Source organism: Melozone crissalis, unplaced genomic scaffold, assembly GCF_028551555.1.
Source record: "Melozone crissalis strain CALT ecotype California unplaced genomic scaffold, PUWL_Pcris_2 ptg000027l_1, whole genome shotgun sequence".
NCBI lineage: Eukaryota > Metazoa > Chordata > Aves > Passeriformes > Passerellidae > Melozone > Melozone crissalis.
This window is the reverse complement of record NW_026535805.1, coordinates 1,376,802-1,401,171: the sequence shown is the minus strand read 5'-3', so window position 1 is coordinate 1,401,171 and position 24,370 is coordinate 1,376,802. Positions and strand designations below refer to the sequence as shown.

At 38.0% G+C, this 24,370-nt stretch overlaps 1 protein-coding gene across 5 annotated transcripts in view; it reads left to right on the top strand.

Moving 5' to 3' along the window:
• Nucleotides 1-24,370, top strand: part of MARK1 (microtubule affinity regulating kinase 1) — a 57,485-nt gene that overhangs the window by 8,017 nt on the left and 25,098 nt on the right. For 4 of the 5 annotated variants that reach the window (XM_054279363.1, XM_054279361.1, XM_054279364.1 and 1 more), the window contains exons 2-6: nucleotides 14,477-14,680; nucleotides 15,251-15,304; nucleotides 21,562-21,610; nucleotides 22,713-22,778; nucleotides 23,734-23,804. In XM_054279363.1, coding sequence (XP_054135338.1) covers nucleotides 14,477-14,680; nucleotides 15,251-15,304; nucleotides 21,562-21,610; nucleotides 22,713-22,778; nucleotides 23,734-23,804 — 444 coding nt within the window. Of the gene's footprint in view, nucleotides 1-14,476; nucleotides 14,681-15,250; nucleotides 15,305-21,561; nucleotides 21,611-22,023; nucleotides 22,155-22,712; nucleotides 22,779-23,733; nucleotides 23,805-24,370 lie in introns of those variants that run through there. The other variant, XM_054279365.1, reaches the window with a different exon arrangement.

Genomic DNA, 24,370 nt, shown 5'->3' with positions numbered 1-24,370 from the left:
TAAACACCTCTAGAATTCACAAAAGTAGCAGAATTTTAATCAAAGTAGAGAATGATGTCTGAACTTAATATGTGTTTCAAGTGATCAGTCATAAGGAGTTTTGTCCAACTGAGTTGCAGAATGGTATTTTAAACACATTCAGTCGTGATATGTTGACTAATAAGACAGAACTTTACTTCACCTCTGATGAAAGCACTTGTGTAGAACATCAGTGTTCATGTAGCTGAACATACAGAGTTACTGGATAGCCCATGGCAGTCTTTTGCAAAAGCAGATAATATTACTGGTGACAAAGTCTAATTGCTTTTGTATTATGAAGTAAAGTAGTGCATGATAACTTTTAAAATCTTAAGCAGGCACAGAATTAGGCAAGGTTGTTAGAGAGAAGTGATATCTTTCATTAGACAGATGTGGTTGAAGAAAATAGATAAGGTTTGGATAGTAACAGGGCTTGCTGGAAAGGCTCTTGCCTAAGGTGAGACTTGTGGTAAAACCTGTAGTGCCTGTGCTGTGCTTCTGCAGGGGGCCCACACCTCACTCGCGGTGCAGTAAAACACACACCTCCTTGTAAGCAGAGGCTCAGCCTTAGTCACTGGGGAAGAGTACTATTTTAATCTCTCCTGGAAGGTTTCCTCCTGGAGTCCTCCCTTCCCCACTGTTGGTTCTTATCTTTTTCAGCTTAACTCAATGCTCAAGAAGAAAGTAATAGAAAAATGAAGTAAAACATCTTTTACTTGTCTTCAAGCAGCCTTTTTTTTCTGAAGGGAGAAGGCCATTTATTTTTAATCTTAAGGTTGTCACATAAATAATTTCTCTTATTTAGTCCCTCAAAAATGTGACCAATTTAATTTTAAACCTGGTGCTAATCTATAACTTGCCATCACATCAGCTTTATCCTTACATATCCAAAATTTGTCTTTGCAAGATTCGAACTGACTCTGTTGATTAATGTGCTGGCCATTAAATCCCTGCAATTTGCTATAATCTCACATTCTGGCTCCCCCCACCCCCCTTGTTTTCTCCCCCATTTTGCTTACTAATGTGCTTTGTGCTGGAACTTGGCATACTCATTGCCAGCTTCCTTATGCTTCTCACTCTTTCTGGGACCTTTTCCAGTTTTGCTCATTTAATGACATAAGCAAACCCAATACAAAGCTTTATAAAAGCCATGTAGTTGTAGCGCCTGTTTATCCTTCAAGTAATACCCTTCTGTAGGAATCTCAAGGAGCATTTTAATGTGGGAATAATTTGAATTGTAAAGCTAAAGGGAATGGGAACATTCTTTGCTGTTGGTGGACTGGGAAGACCTGTTTCTGTGTTGGGGGCTCTTTCAAATATTAGCAAAAATGATTATTACAACTTGAAATATTCATCAGTTAGACCATATTTTCCTCATTCCACCTTTCCTTCCCTCCACCCTGGTAAAGTTACTGGGCTGGGCTTTCTTCTCTCAGGTAACAGCAGAGAGTAACCAAAGCTTCATAGTGATTACTTACACAGGACATACAATTTTATCATGTTCTCCTAGAGATTCTCTCCCTACACTCAGATATGTGAGGAATTTTTAATGGGTGAGAGTTGAGGAGCTGGAGAAGGGGAGGGTAGGGTGTACTGCTGGCTGTGTAGCAGCAGTGTAAATTACTTGTGCTTAAACAGTAAATATCTGAAATGCCTTTTGAGAGTGCATGCTTGGCTTCAATCATATGTATCTTTCTACTTAGATGTTTGTCTTCACTTAAAAGAAGTAGAGACATAGCTCAGAAATTCAGAGAATCTTATGTGTTAAGAGGAGTCTTGTTTTTGCCATGGAAATTACCTTAGTCTATAAAATGCTACATTGAGCTCTTAGAGAGGATATGGTTGTTTTCCACAAATGGATTACATGTGTAATGTATTTACTCATATCTTGTTCCAGATAATATTATTGGTTGGAGGTAATATAATTCTTTAAAGCATTTGGCGTTTTGTTTAGTAATTTTTTTCCAACAGTAATCTGATTTTCTTCCCCCTGCCATTGTACTAGGGACAGTCTACTGGTGGTTAAAAAAAATCAACTAATGTCTTTACTTGTTGGAGGACTAAAATAGTATTTTTTCCTCAAGATCAGACTCCCAAAGGAATAGCATTTTTAATCATTCAATGCAATGAAATGGGTACGGAAAATATTAATAATACTGTTCTGAGTAGTCTTTAGCAGACATATGTATGGGTAATAGCTTTTAAAACTTGTTTTTCTTCATTTGTTATTAAATGAAAAAGACTGGCTGCTTTTTAGACTTCTTGCTTCCAGTGATAGTCATAAGATGCACATGAACAAAGAAAATTTATGAAAGCCTTTTACAGTGTAACTCTTGCTCCATCTGCTGCAGAGTCCAGTGAAATCTTATCCTCAAACCTGGTATGAGCAATGAGGGTTGCGCTAATATAGATGCTGGAATTAGTCAGTGGAAGACATTATTGTTATCAGAGAACGTATGCCTCCAGCAGTGTTTGTAGTCAGGCTAAGGGAAGTCTAATCCCACAGCCTATGCAAAGTAGACTGATAAAATTGCATTTAAAGGTCCTTTTTAGGAAAGATATTTGTGCTCATCCAGTGATTGAAGTATGCTGAGGTATAGCGCTCATAAAAGTCAAGTTCAGTGTTTCTGAAACAGTACAAGATAACATTATTATTGCTGCTGCTATTATTACTGTTGTTATTAGTTTTTTGTGTGACCTTTTGCAAAACTTTGTATTTTGGTATTGTGTACAAACCTTTTCTTTGTTACTCATTAAATTAATTTCCTAGTGGTGTGTAACATTAAGTTTCACTAGAATTATTTTCAAGTGAGAGGCGTCAAGCCTTCTGGAGTGGTGTAGAACAGACAAAGTGGACTCCTGTATCCATCTGTTTGTTTTCATTACATTCAGGAAATAATTTCTAACCTGAAGAAGCTGAATTGAATACAGCACTTGAGTATTGGGTTGGAATTACAATCAAGTGAAGTGTTAATGGTGCATCAGCCATTTTCCTAATATTGTCTTGATTTAATTGAAGATTAAACTCAGCAAGTCATGGACAGAGGAACAGAAGAAAGCAGACTGAGGACTGTCAAGTTTGTGGCCTGGGTTTACACACACACACGCACACACATATATATTGGAATTAAGTATACCTCCAGATGTCTTCCTGCCTTTTCTCCAAAACTATACCTGATTTCAGGTCACCTGTTGGATCATAGGATGGCAATAGAAAATGAGTAGATTCTTTAACTGTTGAAAAGGGAAAAATATTATCTTAACACAATAGTTGCCATCCCCAGAGGCTGGGAGCATTCTAGTTGGTTTGGTATATTTAAAGAAAAAATGGAGTTCCCAGTGAGCCTGTGCTAATTCAGGGATTGCAGTGCTGCATAAAGGGATATGTGATCATCTTTTCTCCCATGCTGTGGCTTTCCTCATCTTCTAAGAGGCGAGGGGCATTCTGGCAGTGTGGGTGGGAAAAGGACCTTTGAAACACATTGATGGTGGAAGAGAGAACAAAACATTGCTGGTGGCTCATCCTAAGACCTGAAAAAAATCAGTTGTGTCCATTTGAAATCTGCTTAGAGATGATTTTCCTTTAAGGTTTGGGGACAAATTCCCAGTTTCCACTAGGGAGGTTCGTATAATCCCTGTCACCTGTGACATTGCCCTCAGGCCCCCATGACTTCCTTTGCTTTTATGACTTTCCCTTCCTTGGGACTGAATCAAATTAGTTCCTGTTTTAATATGAGACAGCATCTGATTTGGTAAGGCATTTCAGCTGGGAATTTCTAGGCATGCTGCTCTTGTATTATTCAAACTGGTTTGATGTCCACCTCAGGACAGAATTGAGAGCTGCCCCTGCTAATGGTGGGCTTGGAGGCTGCTGTTGCTGCTCCTGGTAATTTGGTGTCTCACCATTTAGATGAAGGAGTCTGAAAGGCCCGGTTTTTACAGCCTGCAGGTTGGGCTCCTGTGTAAAGCCCATAGCTGGGGATCTGGGGTTCCTCACCCACAAATTGTCAAGGACTCTAGAGAAGGTCATACATCTTTTTTCTTACTGTTGGATTTGCTGCTTATTTTAATGACTGTATTCATTTTGAAGACATACTGGATTTGTTCAAACCTCTAATCACAGATTATCTGACTTGTTTTATTAAGCTTTACCTATATAAGTGTGTGTATTATTTCTTCCACATTTTCCTAACTTGTTATTTTAGTCATCTGGGTAAATGCAGTATCTGCTGGTTTTAGTATTTTCTTTGCATCCTGTGATTTTTTTTTTCTTTTACTTCCGTAGCCAAATTATGTTACATGGTCTGTTAAATTTGTTTTGTTCATTCCTTTTCTTGTGCTTGGTTTTTACATCTCAGTTACGCTCACGTGTGATTTCTGTCCATGGTTTGAATTCAGCACATTGACATCTATATGCTGTATGTGTGTGCTTCTCAGTATTCATTAGCTGCTGTATCACTGTGTCTTTCAGTGTAAAACAGCTAAAGAAATGTGTTCTTTTTTTCTAGTTCTTTTACATACTTTGCAAAATCTTTGAGGAATATTGCTGCTGTTTGCTTTTCTCCATATATCAATTTAGCTTCCTAGTTGCATGTATTTCTGGAATGCTACATTGCAGTTTGTGATCATGAATAATTGAAGCCCAAAGGTTAAAACAGGGTGATTGCACGACTTTAGGAACAAGGGGCGCTGTGGATATTGTCATCTGAGCTCTGTGAGAAATATACTCTTTGATCATAAGATAGGTCCAAGGGCCAGATGCTGTTTGGACAGCTTAAAGTTAAGCATAGATCTGTGCAAGTCTGTAAATATATTTGCTAAGTTGAAATGTGGTATAGCATTATCCAGATAAAGGTAAATAATTACTACCACTCAACTGAGGACATTTTATTTGATCTGTTAATTAACACTTGAATGAAAAACAAAGTAGAGAGCACTCAGCAAAAGACACTCTTCATTTTGCTGTTTGTTTTGAGTTCGCCATGTCTGAGCCAGTTGACTTGGATACATTGTCTTGTCTTAATCTTGCTCTGCTGTAAAACATAGTTGGTCTTCTGAAAGCATAAACTAAGTTTAATGGTGTCCTTATAACTTTATCTGTATCTCCCACCATCAGGTCATGCTCTGCTAGCCTGTTCTCAGGAGACAAAACTCTTGTTACTGAATGCTGCTTGAGTGCAGGCTTGCTGTCCATGCCAGCTAAGGTGCTTCCTCCTCGTAGGAAGGTGTTATGGTTTTCCCGTGAGAAGGTATGTGTTACTCCTCAGAGTCAACCTTGTGTTTATGAAAAACAAAATGTCTGCAGAATGCTGGGTCTGATGAGATTCTGGCTTAAATATGAAATTATGTCTCCTTGAGAGATGAGGTCCATTAGACCCTCTGCAGCTCAGTCTTCTGAGGCAAGACTTGTTACTGACACCAGAAGTCCTTGGCTGCAGGGTGATGGACCAGCACATATTATCAAGCCTTAGAGATGGAGCAACTAAACTGGTCTGCTCTAGTGCAAGAAGCCATGAAAATGCTCTTCAGGTCAGGAAGGATTCCCTGCCCTCCCTTGAAGGCTCTGTGGAAGGGCTTGAGATAAGCCTTGTTAATCCGCTGTAGATCCATGCTTTCTATTCCCCTCTTCTGTCTAGGCAACAAGTTGATTTTGAGAATTACTTCTATCTACATTTATTTTGAATGTACGGTATTGTATGAAGGGAATTCTTAAGATCCCTAAAAGGACAATGTCAAGAGAAAATGGGAAAATCATGCTGAACATTGGGTAATGGCATTTGAAACAGAGCTTGATGTGATCCTCAAACATTCCACGTAGATGCCCCCATTGCCGGCTCCATGCTGCTCCTAAAACTTGGAGGCTGCGGCATTATAGGAGTCACAGGTCTGGTAAAGCCAGCATCAAACAATCTCCACCAGCCTTTCATTACTTTAGCCCTGTGAGGAGCACTGATAACCAGCGCTATCTGCCTACGCCAAATCATCCTGCATTGCCTGGGATGGTTTCTTTTCTAGGACATGTGTGCATCAATTAGTGTGTACTGCTATCAGGTTGGATATTTTAATTGGGCATCTCTTCACTTTTGAGAAGCTGGCTTTACTTCAGAAAGTTAATAAGACCTTGAGGTAAGATAGTCTTCAAAATGAGATGATGATCTGTCTTGATGAATTTGTCATTTGATCTACTGGATGAATCCAGTAATGGGTATATAAAGACTTTAGAAATAGTGTCCAGCTTGCTGGAGGAGGAACTTTTTTGTGTAGCAAAATGCTGGGATGCTGCTTTGCCACTCATGTCATCCCTAAAGGGGAGCTTCTTGAGCTCACATTGTGTGCTTTTCTGAGGATAAACAACAGCAGTAAGCAAGCCTTGTTTATGGAATTGTTTTTGTTGGTTTGAGGCTTTTTGTGTTTTGGGGGATTTTTGTTGTGTTGGTTTTGACTCTTTTCTGAGTCCTTGTGTGTTTTAACTTTGTTGTGGAATTGGAATAAGTATGTCCTACTAAAGTTTCACTACTGGTGTCAATTTGCCTTTGGATTATCAAGAAAAGTAGTGTGATCAATTTTCTTTTCCATGTTCCTGTCCTGATAGCACAGTTCCACAACAGTTAACATAGAGCTGATGTGATCCTGTCTTCCCAGTGCTGGGTGATGCCTTTTGTCCTTGTGCCCGTGCTGCTGCTGGGGCGGTGTCAGGGCGTGCCTGTGCTCAGCTGGAGGTGACCCTGGCAACAGAATTGCGAGGGTTTCTCTGTCTCGGCTGCCTGTTCTGTCCTGTGTCCTGCTGCCCCAGCAGTAGTGAGGTTGTAGGTGCGTGTGTGGGCATGGGAGCAGTGTTGGATCAGCTTCAGCAGCTATCGTGCCACATGGGGACTCCTCCAGAGTTGTTGTAGGTATGCAGTGGATAAGGGAAAAATGCCCATTTCATAAACTTTGAGAGGAAGAATGAGTTGCAGTTCAGAGCTTGGTCCCAATTAGCTGTTGTAACCTTTCCTTCTGTAGGAAAACCTTAGCTGACCCAGAAGAGCGCTTGTTTGATCCTGAGTGTCAGACATGCTTCACACTCTAATCTGGTCGCTCTTTTGTGAGTAAACCTTGCCTCCTGCTGCTGTTTTCCTCGTCTGGAGGCAAGCCTCAGGTTTCAGGATTGCAGTTTCTAGACTGTAGAAACAGCCCTTTCTTCTCAGTTTTGAAGCTGGATATTAAAGCATTTTCTACTTCTTGAGCCCTGCAAATGTTTGAGGAGCTCCAAGTGCTTGACATGATCCTGAACTGTGGGTTGTTTCATGTCTCCCTTCTTTTGCCTTTCATCAGGCCGATTGAAAAATGACCTGGCTGCATCATTTCTAAGTGCAGTGGAAACTCCTGCCAGTTTCCTTTGCCGGAAGTTTCACTTTCTGGGTGTGTTCCTGTTCTTGTTTGGTTGGGTCAATTAACAACCAACATTTGCATTTAGTTTTCGTTTCACAGGGGATTTTTCAGTAAACTGTGGGTGCTGTGGCATTTAGAATCAGTAGTGCCCTGCAGGTGCCTGTGCCTCCAAGTGCTGGCAGGATGTCCTGGGGGAGATGGGAATGCTCACTGGGAACTCTCTGCTGGCAGGTTTGAAGATCTCATGAAATAAGTTGAAAAAGACTGGCATGGTGAACTGTTCACCTCCTGAGGAGAGGGTAATGGCTGGCAAGAAATGTTGAAAGAACTCTTGTCTGTGAAGGGCTGTGTTTAGATGTGTCCAGAAGGATGCAGGAATAGTTTTGTTCCTTCCTTCCTGTAAGTGCTTTCCTTAAAAAAAACAGTTTTGTGTTAGGTTTCATGGGTGAGGCATATTTAACATTTTATTTTAACAAGATAGGAAATGTTTTATTCTCTTGCTTGATAGGGCACATAGTAATTTTTAGTACTGTACAAACAACAAAAATGAGTAAACAAGAGGATTTTACAAAAACTTTATCCTTTTCCTCCCCCTCCTGTTGGTTCCACCTGTGGTTTTGCTGCAGCAGCTTTTAGCTGGCTTGTCTCAGTTTTCATGGGGCTACAGGGAGGGTTTCATTTTGACCTAGCAATTAATGGAGATGATATGGGCTGGTTGTCCTGAATTAGCCCTGGAAAATCTTGTTTGTGTGTTTGGGATGAGTCAGGAAGGAAAGTGCCAGGTTGAAATAACTGTGCCAATTCTGAGTGAAATAGAACAAAGGCAGGAAGGTCCTGTTCTGCTGCACCTGCATGCCTGGCCAGGCTGAGGGCTTCAGGCCTAGGGAGAGAAGGAAACGTGAGCTGAGTTCAGGTTACAAGACCTGATTTCATGCTATGGAAGTATTTGTTTTTCTGGAATGCTTTCATCTTGGGGATGACCAGCACATTTCTAAGGTTTTTTATCTATCAAGTAAAAAGGATCAGTAAATTCATGTGATAATGAACTCCACCCTTCCATATGATGTTACTGCAGAGTTTTTTTAGAAAAGGGAATGAGCATACTGTATCATGCACAAGATTAATACAGGTTGGTGTAACTACATGAAAATGAGAATTATTCCAAAGATCCTTTAGGATGAACTTCTGAAACTCCTATTAGTTGTGTCTAGTTCTGTGCTGGTACATCATGGGATGTTTTCTTTCCTAGATTCCTTCAAGTATGGAGCTGTAAACATTGCATCCTTTGTAGCTTAAGGTGAAAAAACCAATTCTGTCTCAAAGTTGGCAAACTTATTTCTGTATGTCTCACATAGATTCACATATGTTGAGCACTTAAAAGACAAACAACAAAACCCAAAAAAAAAAACCACCAACAAAACTTCCATGGGGTTTAGTTACCATAGTAACAAGCATAGATTAAGATTTACTCAATGCTCAACATAAATTTACCTGTCACCTGTGCACATGTCTGCTTTTGGGAAGGGTACACTATTTGTCTATTGGCTTTGGGGGATTTTATTTCACCTTGTGGTAGAAATGTTTTCCTGTTACCATTGAAGTTGTTTTTGTGAGATACGCAATAGTAGAACTGGGAAGAAAAAGGAAGAGATGTGAAAATAAAATGAGGAAGTTATTTTGTTTATTTTGTCTCTTGGTGCTGTATAGTTTGGAGTTATTAAAGTTTTATAAAATGTTTTTCAGAGTTGCAGCATCAAATAATGAAATGTTTGTATATGCTTGACTCAGGCCAGCTTTCTACAATTTTTTTTATCTTACAGCTGATAAGCTCAAGAAGATCATGCCTGGCATTTTAATGTATTTATATAAGTGATCTAAAGAGACAGATGTACATGCACATGTTTGATTGTTTTCTTCTTGCACTTTTGGAAAGTGTGCAGGAGCAGGCACAGGAGATGGGTGCATTTTACATTTTATCACAGTTTTGTCTGATTCTTTTGTCTGCCTTACTGATCTTGGTATCTGATATACAAACTGTAACTGCTTCTTTCCTCACTCTGCCATCGTTGCTTTGTTTTTTCTGAGCTTAGTCCAGCATATTATCCCCCTCTTTCAGTGGGGAAGGTTGGTTGCTTTGCATTTTGGTGATTTTTTTTTTAATAGGAATGTTTTTATCATGCATTCAGAATCTAGTATGCATTTAATTGCTGTTAAGAAACTTTAAAAATCATGTGTACATACATTCAATCTTTTAAATTGGCCCTTCCAAAGCATTTCTCCACATGTCTGAGAAGAAAAATTAGATAGTGCTTTATTAGAGCAGAGGTGCTTTAGGAATTGTAGTATGGTGTGATAGATATGTGTGGCAGGAGTAAGGTGTGGTTTTGTGCAGATGTGAGGCTTACCTGGAAGGGGGGGAGGGAATCTCCATCTTCCTCTGCCCCTAACTGGGGAACCAGGTACTATAATTGTGTGCAGTTTGTATCATACCTGTACCACCTGCTTGCTCTTGACACATGATGCAGAACAAGCTCATCTGAACATCCTGATGGTTTCTACTTTGACGTTCACCAAGGACTTTCAGTAAATTGGACTCTTTCAGTTCAGTTTGCTGCTTCAGCAAAAATCTTTCTTGAGGTGGCTTGCTATAAGCTCCTAGGTCCTAAGGACTAGTGACAGAGGGCAACATGACAGCAGCTGGACATCCAGGACAGTATTTCACGCCTTTGTTCCCTTTCCTTTCCTGGCACTGTATTTTAAGGAAAAATTAAAATTAATGTGTTTGTTTCTGGAGACTTTGTTTAATACTGACATAAACTGAATATATCAGGAGTCCTGTTATGTTGTACTAGTAAAGGGATATTTCCCCCTACAATATACATATATTAAGAGCAAAACTGTTGCAGATCAGAGCTATTTAGAAGACTATCTTTTCAACCCTTCAGATACCCTCTGTCTGGGCTAGCTATTTGGAAAAATATTTGCATGTTTGAAAAATATGACAGCTGTTATAAATGTTCGTGTGTATGGCACATGCTTGGAAATGGTAGGAGTAATGAATATAAAAATTGGCTGCGAGATACTCATGTCCAGGACAAGATAGAAAAACTGAGTGAGAAAAGTGTGATAATTTGACTTTTGTAAGTAGAACTGTGTGTGAGACTTTGCTTGCATGGGCTGGCTCTACCAAGGAATTTGCCTTGTGATAAATCAAGATGGGGAAAATTCAGGACTGAGAGGCTTGTTTAATCAAGTGAGGTGTGTTTGTAGGCAGATTGATGTGTGGAAATTACCCTCTTACTATGAAGGACTATAGAGGCCTTCAGTGTTTTTGATTGAGAAAGACTCTGTGAATTGGTGACTGGAATGGTTTGGGGGAATTTTTAAGACCAAGCTGTAGGAGCACTTAATATAGGTGATGTTGTAAGTTTGATTACAGTGTATAATCCCCAAGAATACCACTCCAGTGGCTTGTAAGTGGCTAAAGGATGCTGAATATGTAAAGTAGTGAAACCTACACATTGTACCTACTTGGTAGGGTTAGTTCTTCTGCACTTTCTTAATGATGATGTGGCCCTCGGGTCATCTTGCTTTGGCAAAGTTACCATGGGTAAGCAAAGAAAATTATAGCTTTGGGAAGCAATGGGTCAGATTAACTCTCTTGTGGTCTTACTGCCCTTGGCTTTCTGTAACAACCCTGCTTGAATATGTCAGAAGCAGACCTAGTATGGAGCAGTAAGTGTTAATCGAGCTCTCTTCAGTTGCAATTTAAAATTGAATGTTAGAAATACTTTTTCAGGATTCCTGAAAAGGTGGATTTTGTTTTGCATGAGTTTTCTTGTTTTAAAGTACCTGATTAATGTGCAAATACCTAAATACTCTAATAAACTACTTCAGCTCTAAGCTTGTTACTTGCTTCACCCTATTTTTGTTTAAAATAGCATTTTATTTTAAGAAACATCTAATTTTATGTTTATTTCTAGAGACTTGATTTTACACTGCCATAAATTATGAATATATTGAGTCATGTTTATGGTGTACTAGTAAGGTAGTGTTTCCCACTACATTTTATATACATACATATATATATGTGTGTGTGTGTGTATAAAATCAGGATATCTAGTGCAATAACGCAATCTCTAATTGAAATCCTGTGTGGAAAACGCAGCTTGTTGACTGAAATTGTTTTTGGATGACGGTGAATCAGTGAACTTGCAAGGAGAGTTTTGGTTTCTACAGCCCCCTTGTTTCCAGCACCCTGAAAAATTTCTCAGAATTTAGAGATTGGCCTACTGAGATGGCATTTTAAATAGCCACATAGTAGCTGATGCATAATGAATGCATTGTAACGGACCAGAAGAATCTGAAAACTATGTAGCCTGCCCTTCTAGACAGTGTGGATGTTGCATACTTCTGTGAAATTCAGCTTCAGTATATTTTGGAAATAATCCCTGAGATACTGTTACTTGACCTTGATTTTAATTTTTTTCAGCTTCTTAATCTTTTGTTTCAATTTCACTGAATGTTGATTTCTAGAAGTTGATAAGTTTCTACTTTAAATTCCTCTTTACCTTCCAACAATAGTGAGCTGTTGCTGTGCAGAAAAGAGGCCTGTTACAAGAATAATTTGAATTTCATTTAGTGCTGTTCAAATTCAGAAATTGTATATATTTAGTTATGTGTGGCTCACAAACCAGGAAATTTGACCTTTATGCATGATTTCTGTCATCCTTGGGCATAGCTGGAGAGAATGGTTGGTTGACTCTGAAGAGAATCTGTTTGAGAAGGAATAATTAGGAGCCATCCAGAGTGGCTTCGTTTTTCTGTCACAAAAAGACCAAAATCCAGAATCATCATGACCATGAACCTTGTTACTCCTTTTTCCTCTTCAGGTTTGGTACTCTTATACTGTCATTTTGGTTAAATAATGCTTTCCCTGTTCATTCTGCATTGAAATGATCTATTCTGTGAAGGCATCTTCTTATTTGCCCATGGCTTTGATTAAGTCTATCCAACTGTTTCTTGAAGAGATCCCTTCAGGTATCTGCTGGGAGTAGTCTAATCCTGTGAAGCATATGAATGGCAATTGATGTTAGGGTTGCTAATGCTTCTGGTAGGCATTGTATTTCCTGTAGTGAAGATCTAATTTGGTGAGTAAAGAGGCTTAAAGACTTCTAAAACTTGTTTGTGTAGCACAGTGCTGTAGCCCGGGCTGGGATTCTAAGCACAGCTGAAGTATTTGTCGTTAGCACCACACACATACTGATTTTGCAGAGTGTATTTTTAGGGGAGACTTTTTTAGGGCTGTGGTTTATCACATGTGGGGCTGGTGTCCAGTGCTGAAAGAATGTTTCAGAGCCTTTTTTGCCTGGAGCTGCCCTTCTGATCTTCTTCTTCAAAGTCCACAAAAAGTATTTTAATGATGTGCTTCTAAAGAATAAATACTATTGCTAGTGTGTTATTTCACAGCTGAATAAATTTGTCTGATATACAGAATCTAAACATGCCTGGCTTGCTTGGTTCTCCAGTAATTTGGAAAACAGTTTAGCAGTGGGAGTACAGTAGTATTTTGCGGAAGAACTCATGCAAAGAAAAGACAAACAAAATTATATTTAGGGCTGTTCTCTTGGCTATAGTGAATAATTAATAATGCTGGAGGTGATGTAAACAGGGTTGTGCTACATTTGGGAAGAACATTCTGGTTGTGGTATTCTCCTTGTTTTTTCCGGTTGTGTTGCAGCTGTTTGCTACTTTTCCCAATTCCACTACTGCTTATGTCCTGAAATAATCTTGCCTGGTTCAGTGGGACTGCTTGTCACCCTGAGTGTTTACAGGAGAGGATTGACTAATGCAGACTGAAGCTGGAAGTACTTCTTTAAATTCTGGTTGTAAATGAAAATAATTCCATAAGGAATGATGGATGAGATCAGCACAGCCCGGCATTAGGTTGGGTATTGGGAGAAGCAGTAAAACTCCAGCTACCCTCAGACTACTTTCAGCTTAAGGTCATGGATCTAGGAACAGGCTTGTTAGTGCTCTGTACAAAGATGCCCACTTTTTAATTGAGGCAATCGGTAATGGGAAAATATTCAGGTAATATTCACGTGTCTGTTGGTGCTTTATGCTTAGCTGGGAGTAATCATGCCTTCCTGCTACAAAACTAAAAACTGCTCTAGGAAGACATTCTTTCTACCTCCAGTATTTACCAGCTTTCAAAGTCTGTAACTTAAAAGATTAGAAGCTAAATTTTACCTGTTAAACATTTGTACCCATCTGCCACTCTTAGAAAGTATTTGAAATACTGAAACACTTAGCACTCCTTTGACATTTTTCATTACTTTGGTTTCTCCTTGGAACAATTCCAAGCCCCATCTGTAACTTGCCCCTTATATACTTGGAAGTTAGAGTACAGAAGCAGATTTCAGTGACTAACATTTAATGTGGGAAGATGTGTTGGCATGCATTAAAAATAACTTCCTTTTAGTTCTTCAGACTTTTGAGGTTTAAAATATTTTATGCAATCTCACAAAGTTTTAAAAAATGGTTATTTTTAAATAAAGATGTAGATAGTTTGCTACTTGAACAAGAACTTAAAAAGATGCAAACATGTTTGGGGAATGAAGTTTACTTGGGGGAAAAAAAAAGTAATTTCATTTGACTGAAGAAAGTTAACAAAAAAAGAGTGAAACCTTGTTTCCAAATATGTCAAGGTACAAATATATTTTGCATAGTGTATTTTTAAAAGACTAAATTTGATTATAATTAGACAGATTTATCTGCAACATAGAGCTATAGTGTGTGTTTGGCATGTTTAAAGAGTCTTCAATGGATTGTAGATTACTGCATAGGTATCTAGTTTTGCTTTTAGAGCTGGTAAAATTTTTCTGCATACTTTTTTATGAGACATGTATTGTACTCTGCCCAAAGGCAGCATTTTCTCCTTAGACTGCCATCCAGAGTTATCAGTTATATTGTAGAAGTTAAATAAATTACTCCCCTTTACATCTTTTTATACTTGTGGTCTATTCTGTTTCAATTGTCTAAAATTCAAGTAGCTAAATTCCCAACTGTTTTGTCTGCCTTGCAGCACACCTCTGTGGATGGATACACTGAACCACACATTCAGCCTATCAAGTCAAGTAGCAGACAAAACATCCCCCGATGTAGGAACTCCATAACATCCACAAATGAGGAGCATCCTCACATTGGAAATTATCGCTTACTGAAAACAATAGGAAAAGGAAATTTTGCCAAAGTGAAGCTGGCAAGGCATGTGCTTACTGGAAGAGAGGTAAGCCTTGAAAAAAAAAAAAAAGACTGACAGTCTGATTTGTTTTCTTTGGCTATCTTTATAATAAGTGTTTCTAGAGGATGTTTCAGCATATAGAAGAAGTTACCTGACATGCCTGAGTTACCACCTACCCACCTTCCTACCCGCCCCCTTTTTAAAATGTAGCTTCTTGGTGGAAGGATCAAAATGTTTGTTCTGCATCAAACGGTATTTTGGGGCTGGGAAGGTGTCTGTTCATCCCCAAGCATTTCTAAAACTGAAGGCAGATTTCATTGATATTGGTGATCTGTTAATAGGTAAATCTGATGTTTAGAGGGCCTGGACAAGGTAATGTTGTTCAGTCCAAATGCAGACAGATGTATAAAACTAATTCCTTGGTGACGAAGTTCCAAGCTCCTACTGGTAAATCTTAATAGGTTTGGGAATTTTGCTTGATGAAATGTGTAGAAGTAGACACACATGCATGTTTTAGAGGTGCATCTATGCTCTTGTTCACAGAGGTGCAGCATGTTTTTGTTCAAAACTTCTTCTAAGTTTAGTAATACATAGCTGTTTGGTTTTTTTCCCCAGGTTGCTGTCAAAATAATAGACAAAACCCAGCTAAATCCTACTAGCCTGCAAAAGGTAAGAATAGACCATAACATCTGAAATTCTGTAAACAGTTGAGCCATGATCCTTTATTTACTTGACAGAAATATTTGATCCCCTTATCTTGGTAAACAACATTTTTGTGTGTGACCTTGGGAGAGCGTAGTCTCTCTGCTATAATGTGCACATTCATTTGTCTGGGGGCAGTGGCTCCATGTGGTTCCTATCTGAGCTTTGTTGTTTTGCTCTTCCTTCCTCCTCTAGCTTTCCTCTTTGCCAACAGTAACATTTCTTTCCAATTAGGTATACAAACTGTTTGTCTACATGCTAAACCAAGATTTAATGCTGTAAAGGATGGTATTCTTGGATTTTTTCTTTAATGTACTAATTGGTTTTTTTGTGGACTTAAGAGTACCAACTTGTGTTGCTTTAATGGGCTTTTCTACGTTTGTCTTCATAGTCTTTCAACTTTAATGAAATATTTGCTGAACTCAGGGGACCTGTGGCAATTACTTTTTGTGCACAGAATTGACAAAATGAGTGAATATAATCAAAGCAGTGTTGTTTATGCCTGTAGATAGAAATTCAGAAGTCTTTCATAGTCATTGTGATCAAGGTTTTATCAAAACCCTGGGGATTCTAGTTTGCTTTGGATTTTAACTACTTAACTCTGTGTATGTTTTGTTCTAAAGCACAGAAATGTTGTATTGTCCTACTGGAGGATGCCCATTATAAAATTTTGGGGTATTTTTTGTTTACAAATATTAGACTGCTGTTTGTTGCTGTAGAAATGGGAGAAGGCCCGGGCTTATTGCTGTTCTTTTATCTCTGGCTGCTGCTACAATTTATTTTATTGTGTAACTTTGGTTATGGGGAGTTGTAAGCAGTTTTCCTTTAATTTCTGTCTTTCTTTTGTCTCTTTTATACTTTATTTGCTTTAATGTCTCCTTTGTAGTACTTGAGTGTGAGTTCCTCTGGATTTTTTTTAAATTCAACCTGCTGTGCAGTCCATGCAGAGGCTTTGCTATTAAGTCCTATATATCCTTTATTAAGCAAATCTCTTTGCTAATATTTGAGCTAGAGAAGAGAGACCCACAGGGGCAGTGTGTGACAGAGCCCATTGTGGAAATCCTGTGCTGCTCACATAGCTTATTTCCTAGGTAGCTTGCTGTTCACACTTTAGGGCTGGGTTTGTCTCATAGTTGAGCAATGAGAAGCTAAAATATGTTAAAACTTTCTAGAAAACTAAGTGAGAAAAACTCAGCTTTGGGAGAATAGTTTTAGTGTTAAGTTGTATTTCATACAAAAATACTCAATAATAATTCAATAATCTATTCCAAGTATAAATAAGACTTCCATAGCATACAAAAGATGCTGTCACGCTGCACAGATAGTACATAAAGTACTCATGCAATAGGACATTGGTGCTGTTATTTGGCTTTTTTTAGTGGGAAGCTGGCAACAAGACAGTGTTAGGTGCTGTTAGGAGCTGCTTGTAGTAGAACTAAGGATAGACATTTAAATTTAGTGATCTAACTGGAATTTCATTCTTCAGTAACTTGTAAATATATTGATGCATCTTCTGCTCACACTGAAAAACTGGGTAATTTATTGGGATCATGTTTTCATTTGTAAAATACTGATTATGGTTTTCAGAAAAAATAATTGTTTGTTTTGAAGTGTTATATGTCTTTAGCTGTGACTGAGTGAATGAATACTGGTTGCCTGAAAAAGTAAACTTAAACACAATTTTTCACAGTCATTGAAGCAATTGTAAATACAAGGCAAATAAGGATGAGAGGGTGGTTCATTAGCATGGTTAAGATAATTTCTGTTAGCGTTTTAGTGGGTCATTTGTGGATTGTTAGTCAAATAATAAAATTTCTTGTTCTGTTCTATGAAATCAGTCACTCTTTTCTTTCTTTCTGCGCTGAACCATTACATTTTGTTTGTCATTCTCTTTGTACCATTTAGTATGTCTGCAATGTGAAGTTTTATAATTTTGTCATCAGGCTTATGCTGTACAAAGGGCTGTTAAGTGGTTGTTTTTTTCTTCAGGAGGCCGTGTTGGGAGTGGGAAGCAGTGATAGTAGTATTGTGTTGATAGGAGCATACTTATCTAATGAAGGTTTATAGAGGATACTGGAGTATGTTACAGGCACAAAAATACTACTCCCGAGTTTGAACCCATCTAAATTCTCATGGTTGAGAGGATGGTCTCTAGAACTTCAAAGCTGATAAGTTTTGCAGTTCAGCAAAACTTTTAGATCTTCAATCACTACTGATTATTATTAATCAAACAAGACAAATTTCTGGTTATTTTGGGTGTAGGGTCATTTACAAAACCATCCCCTTTCCATTCACCAAAGTATGAAGGATACTGAGTGCAAGTCAGTTTTGCTACAGTACTTGCTACTGACCTAATTAAGTGAAATGAGTCATCATGTCTTCACATGCACCATTCTGTTTTGTAAACAGAAATATTTGAGCGCATACTTCACTTGCTGGAAGTGTTATACAAGTTGGGTCTGTAGTTAGTCACAGGTGTAAAAGCAAAGAGTGTTTCCTTTCTTCCTAGCTGCTCACCAGTGATTTTCATGCCCTGTTGTATGCACAGGGTATTCCAGACAGAGTTATTTTAGTTTGTGTCATGGCCTAACATTTGATGGCTTGAGTTAGCTGACCTTGTGAATTTTTAATTTTGCTTTCTTGTCGATGCAATGTGATAGCTTATGTTATTGTCTTAACATACATTGTATTTCTCGCTCCAGGACCTCTATCTTTTTAAACAGAAATCCTATGTTGAATTAAGGGTCCTGCCTTTCTACTTTGTTTTCAGTTTGTTCAGTATATGCTTACCACAGTACTTGGTGAGCATCTGTTTAGAGCAGAGCTGGCTTTATTGGCTTGCGATCTTGATGGTAATTCACTGTACTGACTTAGCTCTTTCCACTGTCACTGTTGTAATTTGTTTCCAAATGTATGTATTCGGGTTTTGTCATTACACAAGTTTGTATCAAAATAGCTGGTCTATTTTTCATGTCTGCTACATTGAAAATTTTGTCTTTTACTGGCTTCACCAGGGGTGTTTCTGAAACAGCATTCTGTTGCTCTTCTGCAAACTGCTAGTAGAGCAGAAGGTGCCCTTTTTTTCCATTAATAGGTGCAATTAGGAAATGGTTATTTCAGATATAACCCTTCTAGGGGTCAGCAAGCTTTTATTCTTTAAACATGTTTGGAGAAGTTCCTTCTGTTGCTGAGAAAAGCAGAACAGAAGTAAAGTAATGTGGAAGATTTGGAACAATTTCAATGTGTTACCTATTGAGAGTTGTGCTCCTTTTGCCACATCCTTTCTCAGTAACTGTTTAGAAAGTTGAGCAGCTTTCAAGCATGTTTCTCAAAGAAGACAGAGCCTTGGTTAACTGAATATTTTCAGTTTGTAGTAACTTTGATACCTATGTTTAAGATTTACTTTTTAATCTGACAACAAGTAGAAATGTTTTTAATGGTGTGGCAGATCTTTGCTTTCTGCAGTTTGTGCCTTGAAAAATTAAGCTGGAAATATGGGAAACAATTTTTCAAGTGTTGTTGCTTTTTCCTAACTATAAATTTTAGAAACCAAGTACAGTGCTGGCTGTCTCTTTTTATAAGTGAAGCTTTTGAGGCTGCAGCACCTTTCCAACAAGGAGATGCCTGTTCAAGAGCTTGTTTTGAATGATAGCGTTTTTTAAGAATGGAGAGTGGTCCTATAAATATGTTGTGGGGTGATGAGAAATAAGTCAGGGAGATAAGTCACTTACACCTTCTGAGAGAGAAGGACACTGCTGCTCAGGAAAATACAGGTGTGTCTGAATTCTGAAAAAGCTATTTTTCATCAGTAAAATAGATCATAATCCTGCAGCAGATTGCCTTGTGTTCAGAGAACAAACATCACTGTTCTGTCCCAATTTTTGTAAGTTTAACCAACTTGGCTTTGTAGGAAATAATTGTGCTCTTTTTGCTTAAATACCTCTCTATGCCAAGAAGTGGATCCTGGGTGTTATTGAGGGGTGTAGTGGCTATTGTTCAAAGATGGTTATGTTTGTAAATACATGGTTATTGGCATTGTAGGTGTTAATGACCAGTGTGCTTCTGCATGGGGAAAGTGTGGGGGAGGAGATTAATGTCAAAGTAATGCTTCATGGAATGCAGAGTTGCAATATAAAGTCATGTCCTTGAATACTGTTAAGGCTTTTATTCAGAAATAGTTGTGGAACAAAATTTCTTTTCGCTGTAAAATCAATTTGAATCTTGAACCAATTAGAGTCTTAAACCAATTAGTAAACTTCTAAATCTTCTGAGAATATTGAATAGAATAATGTGCGTCATTTTTTTCAATTCCCATGTACTTTACATTCAATATAAAAATGTGGAGGTTGAAATTATTTTCTATAGAAGTCTCATTGTAATCCAGTTTATGAAGACTTGCAGCTGTACCTCTTATACCAGCATTAAATTATGATATATACCTCATAGACCAGTCTTAAGTTATGAAATGTCTTTCCAGTCTTTAGGGTAGGAATTGATTTTCCACATACCTGCTTAGAAGCTCTACTGATGCTGTACCATCCATAGGATTAGATTTGTTAGCTTCTGACTAGTTTATTTTGATTTAGCTGAGAAATTTATTCTTGTGCAACAAGCTCCAGCACTTAAAAAAACAACAAACTCACAGTGAACATCCTGGTGTGGTGTTTTTCCTTAACAATGGCTGATTTTATGAGGAAAACAAATTTGCTGAATTTAATTCTGGTGCATAATATTACATACCCTTGTTTTCTGTTTTGGATGTAAGCAAACCGCGTCTGTTCATATTTGCTCAGAGAAATGCTTTTGTAGTCTTTGCTTCCCTCTGAAATTGTTTTAATGGCAGTTATAAGGCAAATGCATAGTAACTAGCGTGAAATACTCGAATAATGCAAGTATACATCTGTAATATTATTACTTGTGCTGTAGCAAACGTACACGATCAAAAGCTGAGTGTCAATAAGATGTTGCTCTGTAGTCTTAACTTGTAGAATAAATGCAGAATTTTAGAAACATAAAATACCCTAAAGTGCTACTCTTAGGGAGCTGTTCAGTCTCTGCCTTGCATCACTGTACCCTTTTGCAGTGGTTGCATCTGATCAAATGGGACTCATTTTGAAAATGAAAAGAGTGAGATGTCTCTGCAACATGAGAGAAGCAAAACAGCAGCAACACACTTAATGTGTTGAACCCAGTTTCTCTCTAAGGAGGACTATAAGATGTTTCCAAAATGTCTAAGCATTACACTGAAGAGTGAGCATTTCTTAATTTTTTTCAGCGTCCTGAGTTAGCCCAATAAGGGACCAAAGAGTGTGCAGCACATTAAATAGGGGCTATGCTGTTGAATTAAACAGTGCAAACCTATCAGTATTGCCAACTTCAAGTACATGGCACCAAACTACATAGGCATTTTTTATTTCTTTTATTTGCCTTCTTTCCTTTGAGCCCCTAGGTTAATCTTGATACACCTCTAATTAATAAAGCCATGAATGGTAGAAATTTAAGACCAATAACCTCTTGTTTCTGTTTAAAAAAAAATCGGTGTGAAGTGTGTATACTAAGGGCTTTAAGTTTGTCCAGTTGTTTATAATTATGTGTTTCAGTGTCATACAGCAGACTTTCAGCAATGATAAATCTTCAGGACTTGCAGGGGGGGAGAGGGGGCATCACTGCTGCTTGTGACCGGTGTAAAATTTGGTAGTTGTGGGGAAAGCAAACTTGCCTGCTTCACCTCTGTGGATCAGCAGGACTTGGAGGATGTCAGAATTCCTGGTAGCTTATTCCATTTGAACATCTGTATGTGACCTCTATCTAGAGCTGCACCTTGTACTTGCACCTATAGTTTTGATATGTTCAGGGTAGTTGGCTGAGCTTGCCAGTCACCAAAGAAATCAGAGAAAGAGAGTGTGAATACTTGTGTGAATAATCTGTGGGGTTTGGTCAATGAGGAACTTCAGAAAGAGCTGTGCAACTTAGTGTGTCTTTTTGCATAATGCTTAAAAATTAGCTTAGCTTTGGTATGTAGATATTTGAGGTTGTTATATTTATTTTAAAGCATAAGATGTAGATTATATTTTCTGGAGTTCACTGCACTATATTTGTCTGTATTTTATGTTAATGCTACTTTCTACAGCCTTTTCTGTCTTCTTGCCATTTAAAATTGCATATCTTGTGTAATTTTTCCCTAATAAACACATTCTAAGGAAATTGTCCTGCTTCCTTGACAGCTGTTTCGAGAAGTACGAATAATGAAGATTCTGAATCATCCCAATATTGGTAGGAGCCCTGCATTTCTGCTGCCTTTTTTTCTATTATACTGTTTACATTTTACTCTATTTGGCTGTATTTGAATGTACTTCTGTTAAACTTTTTCTGGAGCTAATAGGGACAGTAAGCATCCAGTAAATGCTTCATTGTCTCCCTTCTTTTATTGACTCTACTTGCATCAATAATTTTGCTCGGAGGAGGTAAACTGCTCAGTCCAGGAAAGCCTTACACAGAGTAGATGTGAGCTCTCCAATTCCCCAATTCCCCTCTTCTATTGAAATTATTCTTGAGACCCAAAAGCATGAGTTTCTTAGGTGAGAGTAGCAGAACTCCATTAGTTCAGTCTAGGAAAGACTCCTGCTGACTGATATTTCCAGAAAATTAGAATTACCAAGTATGTAATTTTCCCTTTCTGCTTTAGTTCTTTCACCTACCCCACAGCTTCAGGGCCCTACTTTGTGATGACAATTCTTCTGGCTGAGGAGGGCTGGACAGTCTTGTTCCAGAGACAGTTAATGGTCTTGAATTGGCCAGAGGGCTTGTTGCATACAAGGTATGGATGAGGTGTACAAGTTATTACATGCTAGGCACTCCCTTCTCATCCCTTAAATTGTTTGTTGCTTTTCAGCATTCATAGCTTCTGCTGTTTTTTGTTTTCTTGGGGGTGGTGGTGGGGGTGTGTTTGTTTTAAATGAGTGGTTATATTGCAATCTGAGGAAAGTCAAACTTAACATTTCTGGTATCCACTTGGTTTTAGTTGGTCAGAATTTTGGATTTCTGACTGTGAGCAGTTTGCTAGCAAAACAGGGGAGGTTTGTATGATCTTAAATGAAGTCTGTGTCAAATGAAACTAATTTCAGCATGAACTCGTTTGTACGTATAAACTTCTGAGAAAATTGTGAATTAATATGCTTTATTATCAACTGTGATTTAGAAATTAATTTTTGGTCTTTTTCCCTATCAAAAGAACGCTTACCTAAAGGATATAAAGTTTCTGTATGATTTAGTGTTATCACTGGCCATAAATTATACTCATTCCATGAGTATAATTTTTTGTTTGTGCTGTGCTTTTACTCCTGGCTGCAATCTCTCTCATTCATTTTTCTTGCAGTAAAATTATTTGAAGTTATTGAGACTGAAAAGACGTTGTATTTGGTAATGGAATATGCCAGTGGGGGTAAGTAGATTCTGAAATGTGCGTTAGGGATAAACTGAAATGCCAGTTACATTCCTAGAAACGCTTTAAGGATTTAATGGGTTATTTCAATCTGGCCTTCAGAGCAGTCCCAGCAGACCTCTCAGGGCAGGATTTCTTGATTCAGTTAAGCAACCTCTTACATTTGTGCTCAAGGGTAGTTCTCATTCTGAGGCTCCTGCTGCAGTATCAGGAGATAATCTGGCACAGATTCTGGCAAAAACTCTCCACTCGTATTTATCAGCTATATTTAGGCAAGCACTGGTGCCTCATTTTATCTTGCAAATGTGTGCCAGAGCTCTTGAAGAGGCAGATCCGGGGATGGGAATCAGTAACACAGGAAGGGAAACCAGCAGGCTCTTAGTGAGAGGGGTAGTGAGTGCCTGCTTGAGAAGCTGCTTAGCATCTGAATGGGAAATGTTTGAATGTAGGAAGAGAATCCAGCACAGTGCCAGTGACCAGCTAGGAAAGGCTGATGTGAGACAGTGCAAAGATGAGGATCTGAAAGGCATTTGAGCAGCTTTAGTAGGAAAAGAATGAGAGGGAATAAACAGAAATCGTATAAATAGCATTAAGTGATGCCACTAGAGATGTGCAAAACAAATCTGCCTAATTCCCAATGTGTCTTACTCATGATGTGACTATTTTTCATTATTGATTCTGTTTGTTTCACAGTGATTAAGTAAATTTATGTTAAAAATTGAAGAAGTCCTAGTGTGAAGGGTTCCTTCATACTACTTAGTTTTTCCTTTTTAGTTATTATTTGTCTGAATGAAATCCGGTACAAAAAGTCAGAACGAATTTTTCTTGGTTGCTTCTATTTGCTTTCCCTTCAAGAAGGGGAGCACTATGGAGTGTGTGTTATTTTCAAGCATGTTTTGATTATGTGTGATAGTAAAAAAAATTAATACTGATGTTTTGTCCTTGTCATGCTCAGGAGAAGTGTTTGACTACCTAGTTGCACATGGAAGAATGAAAGAGAAAGAGGCTCGTTCAAAATTCAGGCAGGTATGAAATTAGTGTGTCCATTCTTTTTTGTTGTTTCTTTTTATGTTGCTTTCAGATAGACATGACTGTGAGCAAACTTTTTACTTAACAAAATGTTTTTTATAGCATCTGTTACAGCTGCAGTGGAAAAAATCCCAGAAGAGAAAAATACCTACTTCTTATATACTGTCTAAAGATAGTAAAATTGTTTTACATTTTCTTTTAGTCAGTTTTCCTAAGAGTCACTTTTTTACTGTGACTCAATTGAGGTTTAAATCCTTTTCTGAATATTTTAGAATTTTACAGCTGTTCTATCTAGAGATGTTGATACAATGACAGGTACTGCTGTGCCATGTCATTGTTTCGTATGAAGGCTATTCTGTAATAGGCTTTTATATTCTTATTACAGACTTTCTCATCTTAATCCTTTTCTTACTCTGGTTTTAGTGATTGTTTTGGAAAAGCTTTAATCAGATAAATATATCAAGTTTGGTGTTTTTCAGAATTAAGTTATATAATTAACATTTAAAGAAACTGCTCTTAACTTTCTATTTCTGACTTGTTTTTTGTTGTATATGTGAAAGACA